This window comes from Thrips palmi, unplaced genomic scaffold (genome assembly GCF_012932325.1).
Source record: "Thrips palmi isolate BJ-2018 unplaced genomic scaffold, TpBJ-2018v1 HiC_scaffold_1, whole genome shotgun sequence".
In the NCBI taxonomy this organism is placed as follows: Eukaryota; Metazoa; Arthropoda; class Insecta; order Thysanoptera; family Thripidae; genus Thrips; species Thrips palmi.
In genome coordinates, this window is record NW_023144620.1 from 5,374,867 (window position 1) to 5,390,217 (window position 15,351).

General features: G+C 61.9%; 1 protein-coding gene across 2 annotated transcripts; it reads right to left on the reverse strand.

The window, feature by feature from the left end:
* Window positions 1–10,658: 10,658 nt before the first annotated feature.
* On the reverse strand, window positions 10,659–11,684 carry LOC117641889. Of its 2 annotated transcripts, none has more exons than XM_034379663.1 (5): window positions 11,610–11,684; window positions 11,317–11,519; window positions 11,049–11,127; window positions 10,932–10,971; window positions 10,659–10,834 (listed from the first exon to the last, which is right to left on the reverse strand). In XM_034379663.1, exons 2-5 carry the CDS (start codon window positions 11,504–11,506, stop codon window positions 10,670–10,672), a joined length of 474 nt encoding a protein of 157 aa, XP_034235554.1. In that variant the 5' UTR covers window positions 11,507–11,519; window positions 11,610–11,684; the 3' UTR covers window positions 10,659–10,669. The 2 variants fall into 2 exon arrangements, with proteins under 2 accessions (XP_034235554.1, XP_034235547.1); XM_034379656.1 differs by having other exon boundaries at window positions 11,598–11,684.
* Window positions 11,685–15,351: the final 3,667 nt, after the last annotated feature.

Here is a 15,351-nt window from a genome sequence, read left to right on the forward strand (position 1 = left end):
TCATAAATTATTTTATAAGGAGAATGCAGTGGCAAGGATCAAGTTAAAGAAGGGCGTTTCAAAAAACGCTAAAATACATAAAAAAAAATTAAAAGAAAGGTCATGTTAGTATAGTATTACGACAGCAAGGCACAGGAATAACTTCTGGCCTGAAAGAAGGGGTCCTCTTCGCAAGCCGTGTTTCTTGCAGAATTTCAATGTATATTAAAAATAATGGAGGAACACACCCCCTTTTTCCCCCACACAGTAAACTGAGGGCCCGCCACGCACCAGCAGCACCAGCCTGGCGGGCCGGGGCGCCCCACACAAACAAGGGAGAGAACAGGAATGACGCCCGCCCATCCATCTTCTCTCTCCCTCTCTCTCTCTCTCCCCAGGTGGGCCGAGAGCGATTAGACGCCTTCCCTTGACCTTGGACCGGCCGGTGGCAAGGTCGGGCATACGCGGCACAATATTCGACATTCGACGCTCACCCCGCGCCAGCATCAGCCAGCATGCCCTGCCCCTGGGCGAGTGCGAGTCTCGGCTCGGCTCACAAGAGGGCGCGGGGTGCCTGGGCTAGGCCTGGGTTGGGCTGGACGAAATGGAATACAAACGACCCGCTTATCCCGCACTAACAGCGTAGAGGCGTCGTGTCGTTGTATCATAGCCCGCCATTGTTGTTGTTGTTTTTCGCGCGCTGGCTCTTACACAACAATGCCTTGCGCGATGATTGGTGTGGGCCGGGACGCAGACGCAACAGGACAGGGCCACGGGCGTCCCGTTTTAGCAAGTTTTAGGGAGCAAGACACGTGGAGGCCGCCCCTTTGACACGTGACCACACCGAGCCGTGCACTCCGATGAAGACGCCTGTGTTCTCGCCTTTCCATGCTCTTCGAGATTCCTTTCCGAAAGGCCTTAAAATGTTCGTATTCTTTACACGACGTAGATTGGAGACAAGGATAGCTATAGCCGGCGCAGGGTCAGCGGGCACAGCCAGGCTCTGCGGACGCACTGCGTTGCGTGCTGGTGAGATGTCCAACCAACGGCAAGCGGACGGCGTCCAGGTGTGGTTCGCGTGCAGCCCGATTCCAAGCAATGTTTCGTCGCTATGTCTCCCTCGCACCACTCCGCGTCGCCGTGAGTGCGAGAGAGACAGAGCGACGTTAGTTCTGCTCCTCCCCTCCGCGCCTCGTTGCTCTGCCACGCCGCCACGCCGTTCCCGGACGGACCCTTAATGACATTCCGTGTTAAGGCAGGGGGGAGGGGGAGGGGGGCCTGCCGCTCTGCCGCTCTGCCCGGCCATGGGGCCCGGCCATGGGGCCCGGCCCTCCACAAAGGGCTGGTGCCACGGGCTGCCACGGACAGGGCGGCGGCCGCGTCGCAACGTTGACTGTCTTCTTGAACTTGCCACCGCCTGGGTCCTACTCCCAGGTGAAATTTGGATTATTTTGACCCCTTCCCTACCCTGCCCGGCAGCCCTGCCCCCAGCAAACAGATTCCGAGAATCATCGTTTTCGTCACTGTCTAACTCCCTCACGGGACTCTCCACGAGTGCGAGAGAGACGGCGACGACTCTCGGAATCAGTCTGCAGTCCATCGACCTGACCGACGTGATTCGAGGACCACCTGGGGCACCGAACTGGCGGTGGTGGCGGTGGTGGCGCACCACCGCGAGAAAGGGCGAGGCTCTTGGCCTTGCTCGGCGAGGCCCGGCCCGGCCCGGCCGGCCTGAACGCCCCGGCGGCTGAATTCACAAACACTACTGCTGCCTCCCTGGCCTGGGGGGTTGCCGCAGCGCCCGCTCACAGTAGTATGCCTTGTTGACAATTGACGGAGAAATTAGTGGCCGGGCTCCGGCGCTGCGGGGGCGGGGGCGGGGGCGGGGGCAGGGGCGGGGGTGGAGCAGTGCGGCTCTGTATCTCCATCCATCTTGAGCGCGTTAGCGCCGGGCTGCAGGGGCTGTCCCTGGAACCGCACAGGGCCTTAAGGGGCCCTGCAGCGGGGCGTGGCGGGCCGGGGGTAGCGGTAGCGGGGCGGGTCCGAGACGAAAGAGAAATGACAGAGAGCGGAGGGGCGGCGGCCTGGCTTGGTTTGGGACACTTGGGCCCCTCGGGTCGATTGTCCTACACCTGCCCCCTCGGTCCTCGGTGCCCCCCTCGTCCACCACACCCTACCTGTCCGGCCGCCCCTCCACACACACTCACTCACTCACACACACAACGCCGAGTGGCGTGTCAGTCACGGCGAGGATAGAGGGCTTATTTACTTCGGCCGGAATGGATTTTCCTTTTCCGTCGCTTCCCTCCGCAGCGTGTGTCAATTTGTCGGCTGACGGCGCCAACGCCGCCAAGCCCGCGGGCTGAATCCGAACACCGTTCTCCTCGCGGTCTCTCTCGCACTCGAGCGGCCCCGCGGAGGAGTGAGAGAGAGAGAGAGAGAGACAAGAGCGACATGTCCAGAATGGCTGGCCAAGCCGCGCGGCGCTTCACACGTGGCGCGGGGAGCGTGGAGGGCGGTGGGGAACTCGCGACCTATGTGATTCGTCTGCCCTGCCCCGCTGATGATGGGAAGCGTTCGGAGAGGCCTCGACAAAATGCCACAAAGACCATCAAAGAGGGCGAGAGCGCGTCGAAGCCACGTGCGGAGGACGCCAGGCTCGAGGGTCTGGCTTGCCTGGCTGCCTGGCGAGGAGGGCGACGCAGATTCAAATCAAACAGCCTTCTGGGCCCGTCCATAAATTACCTCGGGCTTTACCGCGGCTCCAGGCCGCCCCGGGCCGCTCCAGGCACTGCTGGAGTCGTGATGAATAGTAGAGGCGATGTGTATAAATATTCCGGCAGCGCGCTGCGCTGGCTGCGTCGGGCGTGGCCACCGTCACTATGAATCTATGCACGGTGGCCTTTGATTTACGCGTCGATTGCCGCCTCCCCCCCCCCTCTCTCTCTCTCCTGCCACCCCCGCGTGTATAATTCTGGGCCAGCAGACGACGCGCGACGCCTGTGGTGACCAGGCAGGCAACGAACGCCTGCGAGCCGCGAGGTAGGCCGCCCGGCGCACACGCCTGTGCGACGGGCCTGCCCAGCCGCCGCGTGACAGGCGCGCTGCCGCCATGGCTGGGGGACTGACTGTTTGCTAGGAAACTGATTGCCGGGGACTCACGGACTCATTGGCGCAGCGCGTAGCGCGTGGCCCGGGGCGGAAAAGGGCGGACCGTGGTCCGGGTGGGAGTGACCAGAGTGACTAACAGCAGCAACAGCCTCCCACTTGCGTGCACGCTCGCCAAATTCGTATTTACGATTAGCATGCCCCAGCGGCGAAGCGGCCAAGCGGCGCCCCGCTACAATAATAGAGGTATTATTTTCGCTCTCTCTTTTTTTTGCGCCTCTCTTTCTCTCTCGCTTTATTTTCGTTGTTTTTTCTTCCTTTTTTCTCTCTTCCCGGGCCCGTGAAAGGTAGTTATGCCTTTCATACTCCGTGCCCTGCGGCCCGAGGCCCGCGCCGGGCGGGGCAGGGCGGGCTGGCCGGCAGGCTGGCGAGCTGGCGATGCGAGGCCCGAGGGAGGCCGGCCGGGCCGGGCCGGGCCGGCATGGGGATGATGTTCGCGCGGAGCCAACACCGCATCGGCACTTGGGGCATTGTCCGAATAAGAATTTCACCGTAAATTACAAAATTAGACGGTTTTAGAGTGCGGAGGGAGAGAACAACGCGACAAAAGCCGTCGACGGCTCTCCCCCTCTCTCTTTCCCTCTCCTATTTTGGCGAGCCTACGGCCGCTTCCTAACACCGCGCTGTGCATTTCGTCGCAGTAAATGGCCTCTCCGCCGTCCAGTTTAAATTCATCGCTCTCTCTCTCTCTCTCTCTCTCTTGCTTCTCCATCTTTATTCCTCGTCCCCCGGCCACCCTCGTTTCTTTGCACCTTTTCTTTTCACCCCCCCCCCCGCCCCTCCTTTCACTTTGGTGGACGTCGAAGGGAAAGGGTCGGGGGAGGGGGAGGGGAGGAGAGGGGAGGGGGGAGGGGGCGTGAATTGCCATCACAGTGTAACCCTCCCCCGCCCCCCTCCCCCGCTGCTGCAGTGAGGGCGGTTAACTGGTATTAGCGGTAGGCGAGGGGGAGGGGGCGTCTCTCGTGTTATTTGACGTCATGCTCCACCAGTCGCCTGTCCACGGCCACAGCGCTCCTGTCGACGTTGGAGTCGCTTTTTAGTAAAGGTGCGCTACTGCGACTTTGCAGGAACCCGAGTATGTATGTTTTTTTTTTCTTTTTTTTAAGGAAGAGAGCCCAACGTACCCCTAAATTATTTTCTGTCCTCCTCAATTTTGGAACAAGTTGAGGGTGGCTGACGCGCGTTTTCTCCTTGTTCGTCTATTTTGCGCACCTCGCCGTCGATCCCCAGAGAGCCCTCCCGCTGAGGCTGCGCGGTGAGGCGCTGTGGGGCGTCGCCTCTCTCTCTTTCTCTCTCTCTCTCTCTCTCTCTCTCTCTCTCTCTCTCTCTCTCTCTCTCTTTCTCACTCCCCCCTCCCTCTCTCAAGATCTCCTCCTCGTCCGAGGCTAACCTCGTCTCGTCTGCCTCGTCAGGCCGCACCAACCAAGTCGCTCTAATTTCAGCGGGGCTGCTTAATTTTTCACGTCACAAACTTCTCGGAATTCATTCCGACTTTGGCCGGGGTGCCCATCCCCGTGCGTCACGCACGCTCCACGCACGCTCCACGCACGCTCCACGCACGTGCACCGCAGCAGGCTGCCATGACGACCGCGGCCTGAGCGTGAGCAACGCTCAAGGCGGACCGGGCCACCCAAAGCCCCGAGCCAGCACGGCCACCAAATGTGCCTTTGTAATGAGAGTTAGGGATGGACGGGCTGGGTGCAGACAGACAGAACGACAGACAGACAGACATGCGGACGCTCGCATGCCAATCCAGGGGGGGGGGTCGAACGAACGTCCTCGCCGAGTGGAGTCACGTAAACAGCGGCAACGCGAGGAATGCAAGGGAGGGAGGGGCGGCGGGCGACGTCCACCCACCGAATCGGAAAATGAACTCCAGTACAGTCCCAGCTTTTTCCAACTAACTGTCACTGATCCATTTCTATTTTTATGAGTTGCATTTCGGCTTGAACAGGATCGATGGTTGTGGGGAAGAAACGTTACGCGACTGAGTAACAGCATCGCTAACACAGCCCGGACGACAAACAAAAAAAACGAGATACAAAAATTATTATTGTCGGGGGGCCGCGTAAATTAATTTGCAATCAATTAATTACCACCATTATCATAATTATTGCTTCCTTTCAAAAGTGCCAGCTCCTTTGCCTCGTCCCCTCATCAACGGCCGAGACAAAGCCAAAGGGACGCGCAAAGGGTGAAAAAAGGGAGGGAGCAACCCCCAAGAAGGCCGGGACGACCGAGCCAAGGCGGAGGGGTGGAGAGGGGAGCGCTAATGGGACCGGCCGCGATTCTGTTTTATTGAACTCTATCTGGATAGATAGGAGGCGATTAAAAAAACGAAAAAAAAAGTCCAAGTGTCGAGAGAACGGCGGGTAAATCTTTTTCCCGCCGGCGATATCACACCAAGTGGTTATGGTTGCGGCTTTTCGGCCGCGTTCGCTTTTAAATAATGTGAATCCTCGGGGACTCCCTTTTTCCGCCCTCTCTCCTCCCCCTGCCGTCGGTGGTGGCCGGTGGCGGCCGATGCGAGCGAGGGGCGGGGCGACATAATTGAAGGTAACCGGCCCCGATATCCACCAATAATGAGCGGGTCCGTTCCAATCCTTTCCGGGCAGGGCAGGGCAGGGCAGGGCAGGGCAGGGCAGGGCAGGGCAGGGCAGGGCAGGGCAGGGCAGGGCAGGGCAGGGCAGGGCAGGGCAGGGCAGGGCAGGGCAGGGCAGGGCAGGGCAGGGCAGGGCAGGGCAGGGCAGGGCAGGGCAGGGCAGGGCGGGGCAGGGCAGGGCAGGGCAGGGCAGGGCAGGGCAGGGCAGGGCAGGGCAGGGCAGGGCAGGGCAGGGCAGGGCAGGGCAGGGCAGGGCAGGGCAGGGCAGGGCAGGGCGGCCCCACAGGGCGACTCGGGCCCGATACTACAGAACGCCTCGCCTCCCCGAGGCTTGTTTAGGGGCCGCACCAGCGGGCTGATTCCGAGCACTGCTCTCGTCGCTCTGTCTCTCTCGCACTCATGGGGCGTCCCGTCACGGTGCGAGAGAGACAGCCACAAAAGCAGCGCTCGGAGGCAGCCTGCTGCAGGGTGGGCTGGACGGGGACGGGGACTCTGGGTCTGGGGAGGGGATGGAAATGCACGTGGATGCGAGGGAAGTGGGGACTGATTCCGGACGTCGCTTTCCACGCTCTGTCTCTCTCGCGCTCACAGGACGCCCCGCGCTAGTGCGAGAGAGACAGCGCGAGGAAACAACGCGGCGGGAATCTGTCCCCACGGCGGCCGGGTGGCCCACACGCGTGCCATCCACGTCCGCAACAAACTGTCCTCGAAGTGCGCTCCGTCCTTGTTCCTTGTCCCACATTGTAATTCTAACTAGTTGGGGACGGGCCGACGGGCCGACGCGCTGCAGGAGGACCAAGGGGGACACGGCGTCGGCGTCCCCACGGACAGCCCGCCCCGCCCCGCCCCGCCCCGCCCCGCCCCGCCCCGCCACGCCCGGACTGACGTTTGCCCTTGGCGAGGACGCCGTCGGACGCCCGCCGTCCGGCCGGGCTGGGCTTTGCGCCCCGTTGGGAGGCTGTTCGCTGTTCTGATTCGGCCGAGTCGATGCTGACCCTCTCTGAACAGCCTGGACCGGCCCGTCTCGCCGCCACGCGACCGCGGCCGCAGCGTCACGGTGTGTGACTCGGAGTGGCTCTCGGCGCGCTTGCGCCACTCGGCGGCTCCATCCGCGCAAGCCGAGTGGGACCGAGCGCGGGACCGAGTGGAAGTGGGACCGAGCATCGCGAGCGTTATATTGCGGGCGGACGGTCATAAATTCATTACAGTTCCGTAATTAATTCAGTTTGGCCGGCGTCGTGCCAGTTTCGCCCCCATCTCCCCTCTCTCTCCGACCCCCTGCCGCCCGCCGCACGTGGGCGCCTTCCGTCTCTCTCTTTCCCGCTGGAAGAGGAAAACGCAGAGCAGCGCCACAGTGGCGTGGCGGCCTGGCGGCTCACAGTGGCGTGGCGCACAGCCTCAGCGGATTGCGCGGAGCGTTATGTAGTGGGAGGGTCCCACGAGTGCGACGGAGACAGAAAGGACGGCACAGGAGCACATTCTCTCCGTCGCACTTACGGTGTGGGACCGGTGGCGCTGAAATGGACATTGATCCTTCCGGGCGGCCCCGCGGTGCCCCGCAGTGCCCGGCAGCTCGGCGGACTACTCGACGACGCCGAGGAGCTGCACGGCACACTCTAGGCACACTCGGCGGCTCCGTCTCTCTCGCACTCGAGGGGCACGCCGCTCGCACGCCGCGCAGGTGCGAGAGAGACGGAGCGACGGAGTGGGCCGCAGGGCGGCACCCTCGGCGGCACCACGTGTGAGTCGCCCTGCTCCGGCCGGAGACACAGCTGTCCGGAGCACCAACTTAATGGAACTAAATGAACGCCCGAACGCGCGCCGACACTCCCTTCATCAGGGCGGCACGGCGACGCGGCGCCACCATAAGGCGCGAGGAGGGCGACGAGCACGGCGACGAGCGGGGCGTGGCGTCGTCGGCAGCAGAAAATCAAAAACTCAGTTTCTGGACGTTGGCGCTCTGTTTCAACGACTGTCTTAAAAAAAAAACAGAACAGTTAAAATGATCAGATGGCAGATTCGTATCCAGGTCACAAAATGTGCAGTAAAAGAGCGGACGCTGCAGTTTTTTTTTTCCACATCGGCAACGTGATGGCCGGCGTGGCGTTGGCACACACGCGTGCGCCGTGCACAGCGGGAGGGGTGCTGGCAGACAGGCGGACAGGCGGGACAGGGTCAGGTGGCGACAGCCCGTGCGTTGCTGTCCCATCTCCTGTTATTACTCGTTCATTTCCGGGGCCTCGCCTCTCAGCTCTGCCCAGCTTACCCCTCTCGCCCCTCTCCGCCCGGCCGTGCCGCCCGGCCCCTCGACGTGGAATTGCAGCTTCCGTTGCAACTGGAAACGCGAGCAGCCTGGCAGCTGGCGGCGCGGTGGAGTGTTCTTGCTACAAGCAAAACACGGAGGTTCGCTTTCCACCGCCGAGTTTCTGGATGACGAGGGACGCGAGGAAGACTGGCCATCAATGCAGCCCGCTGCTGACGCGCCGTTCAGTGCGGAAGAATCCGCAGCATCCGCAGCCTGACAAAGCAATTTCTCATACAGCGAAGCAACGCGAGCAACGCAATAGCGAGGCAGGAGGGGCACTCGCCTCGCAATTCGCGGAGCGGGCTCCTTGGTTTCTCAGCAGGCCCGCCGATCCACGTGCCTGGCCGTCACGCTGGACGCAGGTCCCGGACACAAACTCCCGGACAGCGGGCGGCAGGGCCGGGCGGGGCGGCTGCGGCGGGGCCGCACAGGTGCGCCACTCCCTCCTCGCAGGACGTGCCGCCGCGGCGTGCCGGTGTATCCTTCCCTTTTATTCTGGGGGTTCGGTTGCGGCGAGCGGCAAGCAGGGCCTTCAGCAGGGCGGCCAAGTTTAGGGGATCCGATCCAGGACCCCCGAGGGGGAAAGGGGGGGGGAGCGTTCCTTTTGATCTGCAGCGCGGCGTGGCGGGGAGGAGGCCGGCGTTTGTTTTAGAGTGTTCGTGGAAAGTGTTTTCCGAGCACAAAAGGCCACTGCTGCGCTGCTGGCCTTATCCAGTCGCTGCAGGCCGTGAGGGCTGGAAGGGGCGAGCCCGAAAAGGCGGCAGCTGGAACGAGCTGGAAGCGGCCTGGAACGCGGAGGCGTGGAGCGCCACTATGCCACCAATGGGCGGAACGCGGAACCGCGCGGCGCGGCGGCCGGACCGCGACACGACTGCGACCCCCGCGGCGGAACCGCGACAGGCAAAAGCACCCCGATAGGAAAAGTTTGGCCACCAAAATTGGACCGTTTTCTTCTTTATCATTGGAGGGGGGCTTTCCGTCCTGCCGTCGAAGCAGCGCGTCGGGATGGCGGCGTTCTCCAGGCTCTCCCGGCTCTCCAGGCTCTCCGCTCTCCAGGCTCTCCCGGCTGTCCAGGCTCTCCGGGGGGCGAGCAGGACTTTCCGATGAGGCGTGGCGTGGCAACGCTGGACGGCGGGCGGGTCCCCGTCCCCGTCCCCGTGGTGGTTGTGCCGGACTGGAGCGGCTCCAGTGCTCACCGTCCAAACGGCCAGGCTAACGAGGCCCCGCGGAGGCGGGAGCGGCTGGAGCCGCAGGCTGATTCCGAGAGTCGCTTTCGTCGCTCTGTCTCTCTCGCACTCATGGGGCGTCCTGTGTAGGTGCGAGAGAGAGAGGGCGACTGGGCCGGCCGGCGGGGCACAAACAGCAGCCGTGTGAGCTGCGGCGGTAATGGTGACGTTGACGCCCTGGGTGTTCCCCCTTCCCTTTGCGAAGGGCGGAGGTCGTTTCCCTCCCTCTCCCAGTGGAGCGCTGCTGTGGCCAGGGCCGTGTGTGCAGCACGGCGTACATGGCGCAGCGCAGCGTGGGGACCCGCGCGGCCTGCGGAGGGGCGGAGGCGCAGTGGGCTGAGCCGGGGCCCGGGGCTCAACGCAACCAGTGCGCTGGGTATCGGCAGAGCCTGCCGCCTGCCCTCGGCCTGGCCTCGGCCTAGCCTCGGCCGGGGCGTACCGCATTGGGACTGCAGTCACTTAGCCAGCCAAACGCTCCAGAGTGAAAATGGCGGCCGTTTTCACGTCCCCGCCGGCCGGGCCCGCCATGACCCTCGCCGCCATGACTCTCTGACCCGGCCGGCCTCGTCACGCGCCCCGGATGAAATTGAAAACTTATTTCCAAGTAAAATAAAAGCGGGAAAAGAATCCAAATTGTCTGAACTCATTGCCGAGGCGTGCCAAGGGTTGGCGTCGTCCAGAGTCCAGACAGGCGAGCCGCGCTTTCCAAAGAAGTTTCGCCTCGTCACAAAGCTCAGGAGGGGCAAAAAAAAAGAGAGAAAGAAAAGGGAAAACAAAGGTTAAGCCAACACTCCAAAGCTGTTCGGTTCGTTATGCAAAAAAATAATCGTCTCGCCGCGCCGCCTTTTCCAAATAAAAGGGGCGAAAAGGGAAAAACGAAATCTGTATATTGGGGGCGCGAGCGGCGTGGGAGAAATTGCCTCGAATTGACTCCCAAATCGGAATAAAAAGTAAGGCACTGCCACATTGACATTCAAAGAGCGTCGCCAGAGATCGATGGTCGCCGTTTTGTATTGCTGACTAGCGGGGCGTGGCGGGGCGTGGCGGGCGTGGCACCGCTACCGCCACCGAGCGGCCATCGGCCAATCGGCCCGGACCTGGCACAATTCGCTTCACAATTCCGATAATGCAAACATGAGCAAAAACGGGAGTGCAGAACCGGTGCAAAGTTTTTACGCGCGGTCGTGCCTTTCATGCACCGGGCAATATCGATTTCTTTCTTTGCAGGGAAGTTTCACCCGAATAATCAAAAAGTAATTACACAAGATATTTTTTTTAGAACACTTGGGTTAGCAATATAAGATCCCGGACGGATGTTTCCGGCTTACAAATGGAGAACTGGTGGTGGTGGATTCGGAGTCCCTCGCGTGCTTCGCCTGCTTCACCGCATCACGACTGCCACTTCAAGCACTGGAGGGAGGTGCAGAACCGTTCCCATCTAGGGGTCAGGCTGCCGAACAGGTCGGGGTAGGCTTCGAGAAATTCGGAGATCCCCTGACTAGTCGCCAGCATGTCTTCCTGTAGCAGCTCCCAGTTCAGGCGATCCATCACGAACTGTGTGGGGGTTCCAATGCTCATCAGGTTCGGACCGACACAAATTTTGGGCATCGCATCGTTGCGATTCGCTAGACAGATTCCCTCCACCACTTACATTCAGATCTGCTTTGGTTTCCGGACGAACGCTGCAGGATCTGCGAAATTGCTGAGGAGTTAGTGACTAAAGAGAGGATTTTTGAAAAAAAAAATGCAGTAGAAAGAAACTTCTTACGGGAGGTTCTCCCATGCGCTGGCCCCCAATGTTCCTGATTCTCGGCTTTCTGCCGGGGTGCTCCGTGAGTGGCCGATTCCTGCAGCGGGGAACGAGAACAGTCACGATTCGCAGTCAATGGAAGCAACGCTACCATTTTCCAGGAAATGGTGAAAAAAATTTGATGAACGTAGGGCCTTCTACCCTATTTCCTGTTTTTTTTTTCTGTTTCGCGGTATCGCCGCTTTTTCGCTCTTTACGTGGAATTCCGGTCGGAATTCGGACTCACCGTTCTTGATGGCGCGCGCCACACGCGAAACAAACTTGGACACGCGTCCATAAATCCGCTTCACCGCCATTCGGCTGCCGGACTCCGACTCCTCCAGGCTGGGCGGCAGTGCTTGCAGGGCCGCGGACACACTGTCCAGCGCCTCGTACAACGCCGCGTCCAACGCCACCGCTCCTTCAGCGGTCGTCATCCTTTCCACAGCACTGCCAAAAAGAGGATGAAAAATTGTACAGTGAGGTGACGAACCTTCCATCTCACGCGCCACCGACTCGCACTCCTACCTGTATCTCTACCTGATCGCCGTCCTCCTCTTCGACTCGCGTCCTGGCGCGTCCTAAAAGGCAATGGCGCGGCCCGGCCTGGACTTGGGGCTTGTTGACATTGTTGCCGGGGCCGGGGCGGGTGGACAGGGCGGTGGGCAGACGCGGCAGCCAACTATGAGCCAACAGCCACTTGCCTTGCTCCAATGTGGCCGAAGCACCCTGCGCCGCACATGTGAGAGCAGCGACGCTTTTAATTGGCAAAACTTTTAAATTGTCAAAAAAGGGGGTAGTCGAGCAAAAGTGTCGAACTTCATCGACCTCACGCACCGCCGCGGCCGCCGCCTCTGCCGCTATCTCTACCAGAACGTGAGTTAAGGGGCGTGCGTGGTAATGGTAATGGCGCGTGCCGCCGAAAAAAAAAATCGGCCGCTTTCTATCGATTTATTCCGTTCCACGCGGGCGAGCGCAGAAGGGCGAGGAGGAGAAGGAGCAGAACCGATAGCGAAAAGAGACGAAAACGTGTGCAAGTCTGGCGGGGAGTTTGCGCGGGAACTTTGGGGCGGCGTTCCTCGTCGTCTTCTTCCTCTTCTTCTCCTTCTCCTTCTTCTTCTCCTGCGGCTCCCTCTCCTTCTCCCTCTCGGCGCGCCGGCCGCCGCGCCGCTTCAGTACACATCAGCAGCCAATTTATGTCTGTTTATGCCCGTGCATCGATCTGGCCTCGCCGCGCTGGCATGGAAACTTTGCAGCCCCCTTTCCTCTGTCGTCTCGCTGTGTCGGACTCCGGTCGGACTCCGGTCGGACTCCGGTCCGGTCCGGACTCTCCGCTCCGCTCTGCCCGCTCGGGCCGCTCATGCGTTCTCTGCGGTCCGACACTAATTATTTGCCGTCACGTCTGCCAGCCAGCTCGGCCTGCAGTCTCATCCCGGACGGTGCTTCGCCGCTCTGTCTCTCTCGCACCGCGGCGCCGCGCCCCACGAGTGCGAGAGAGACGGATGCGCGACGAGAGCCTCGTTCGGCACCAGCCTGCCGGCCTCCCTCGGATGCTTCCTTGGAACTTGCGCTTGCGCAGCTTGCGCATCCGCAGCGCGGCTGATTCCGCACATCGCTGCGGCCGCTCTGTCTCTCTCGGACTCGTGGGGCGTGCCGTATGGCCGTATGGGTGCGAGAGAGACGGCCGCTTTGCCGTTTTGGGCAGTGTGGGCGATGGAGCCGCACGGAAGGTCAAAGGTCACCACCGGGCCAAGCTGCGGTTCCCAGTTCCCACAATAGGTCAGCTATGTTTAGACGCGCGGGGCGTGGCCGTGTGGCGTGGTGGCCGTGTGGCTGCCCTGGCCCTGCCGGCCCTGCCCGCGGCGCTGGAGCGGCTGAGCGCGCTGGAGGGCGTGATTGTTGCAGCCGGTCCGTGGCGAGCCGAGCCACGCCGTGCCACGCCGTGCCACGCCGTGCCACGCCGTGCCACGCCGTGCCGCACTAATGGATTGCGACTTGGCTGCTGGTCGCTCGAGGCGGTGTTTGTTGCCTGGCTGCCGGCGCTGCTGGCGCTGCCGGCGCTGCCGGCCCTGTAATCATGCCATCTCCTCCCTTCCGTGCCTTCCCTTCGCTTCGACGTCGACGCTCCCGGAAATCGACTAACAAACGCGTCAAACTGGGGAGGAAGAGTCTGGTGGGCGCCGCCCTCTGTCCTGAAATTTGTAAGGGGAGGCGACGCGGCGAGTTGGCTGGCGCTGGCGGCCCCCCGCGGGGCCGAGCCGGGCCGAGACGGGCCGGATGACAGTCTCGAGCGAAAGCCGCCGACGCCGTTCCAACGGCTTGTTGCGCAGCGGTTCAATTCGCGCTTCCAGCGAAAGTCTGGAAAGCGCCGCGACAGCGCACGTCGACTGGACACACGATGGTTGAAAGGCTGCGCCGTGCCCAACTCAGACAGTTCAGTTTCCGCTCGGTGGCCGTGGTTTTAATTAACTCTCTTTCTCCATCACACGCTCTTCCCTCTCTGTCTTCTCTCCCTCTCGATCGCTTTGCCCTCTCCCTCCCTCCTTTGCCATCTCATATTCGCTTTCCGCTGCCCCCCCGCCTCGTCCTTCCGTGACAGCCCCCTCCCCTCCCCCCGCTTTGGCAGATTGGTCGACAAAAATTAAGCAGCTCGGCACTTTTGCGCGCGAAAACGTTCAACGGACGAGCAGCGAGGGACGTCAGCGAATCTCCGGGTTCGACACGGGACAGGACATGGTCGCGCGGGGCGGCGCGGGTCGCAACACCTTCACCGCCGGACCCTCGCAAACTTTTTAATCAGAGGGAAAATACACCATTCCCATTCGCAGTCCGCCGCGCGAAAAAAAAGGGGAAACGCAGAGGAGGAGGGCGGCGGCGGCCGAGGCGGTCGTGGTGACGCTCTGGGGTGCTTTCCTCGCCAACCTCGCCGCGCTCCGTGCGTCCCAAAAGCGCCACCGAGGGGGGATTCGGAATGCAAAGGTTTGGCGCAGGTTAGGGGAAGGGGGGGGGACAAGTGCAGGCCTGGATGCCTGGGCGGCGCGCGGCCGGCGGGGCTGACCGCCACCCAGCCAAGCCAGCCAGCGAGACTGGGCCCTGGCCGCCCTGGCCGTGAGCACACACAATGCCCCGTGGAGGCCAAACTTTTAAGAGGAAAACTTATCGCATTGTTCGTGTCGCGTCTGTTGCAAGGGAGGTTGGCAGGCGCAGGCAGGGGGGAGGGGGATGGGACACGCACACACACACGCGCGCACACACACACGCGCGCACACACACACAGAGCTATAGGCGCGCAACAATACGCATTCTGGCTTGCACGTATATATTTGTGCCTGAATCCCCGCCCCGCCCCGTCGTCCTCCTCCTGGGAGGCCTCGGGCGTCAAAATGAGACGGCGCACTGGGCAGGTTTTGTGTCGTCCCAGACGGAAACAGAAAAAGGGAAAGGAATATGATCCGGCAGCTGCAAGCAGCATCAAGCAGCGGCGGCAGCAACGCGCGCCGTCGTCTCCTCACCTCTCGGCGAAAATGGAGTGCTAATTTCGTTCCCTGAGTTTCCCCCCACGCCACGCCGAGTGAAAAACGAAGCGCGCCGGAGGCCAGTTTTAAGGTTCCTTTTCTCTCTCTGTTTTAACGTGTTGTTTCTGTGTGTTTTTTTTTTGCCGTGCCTCCTTTCACTTCCCTCCGCTGCGCCTAGACGACGTGTGTGAGACGGAGAGGTCGGTGACGCAACGCGGTGGACGGGAGGGAAGGGGGGCGACTGCTTTCACGACACTCTTGTCAGGAAAATTTGGCCGTGGATTTATTGCCATCAAGTGACAATCCCAAATTTTGGCAGTGTTGCAGCGCGGTCGTCCACGCAGGGCAGCGCCGAGGGAGTGCGGACGCAACAAGGCATAAGCGGCGGCCGCAATATTCAGGGGTCGATGTTAAAACCAAAGTTACAGCCTATTAACACTCGCAGCCCCAGCCGCGCTTACCGCGGGGGAGATTGTGAAGTTGGCAATCTGCCTGCCTGCCTGCGTGCCTCGCAGGGCTGCGTGGCCCAGGGCCTCGGCGGGGCCTCGCTCGGCGCAGGGGCGGGTCCAGGGGCGGGTCCAGGGGCGGGTCCAGGGGCCACACGAGCAGCGCGCTTCGGGGCTGCGGGCGCCAAGGCGGGCGCCTGTGAGCTCCAGGGTAGGCCAGCCCGCAACGCAGGGCTGCGCACTGCCGGCCCACCTCGCAGGCGCTCCGCTCCGCAGCGCGGCGGGCGGCGGGCGGTGCGGCGCCGGCAAGCGATTCTGAAG

Bases quoted from the DNA above. Each gene is read 5' to 3' on its own strand.
- LOC117641889 (XM_034379663.1), bottom strand. From the start codon at position 11,506: ATGACGACCGCTGAAGGAGCGGTGGCGTTGGACGCGGCGTTGTACGAG. The intron at 11,128-11,316 runs GTGAGTCCGAAT...TCCCCGCTGCAG, and splicing joins GGCGCGCGCCATCAAGAACG to GAATCGGCCACTCACGGAGC. The intron at 10,972-11,048 runs GTAAGAAGTTTC...GCAATTTCGCAG, and splicing joins AGCGCATGGGAGAACCTCCC to ATCCTGCAGCGTTCGTCCGG.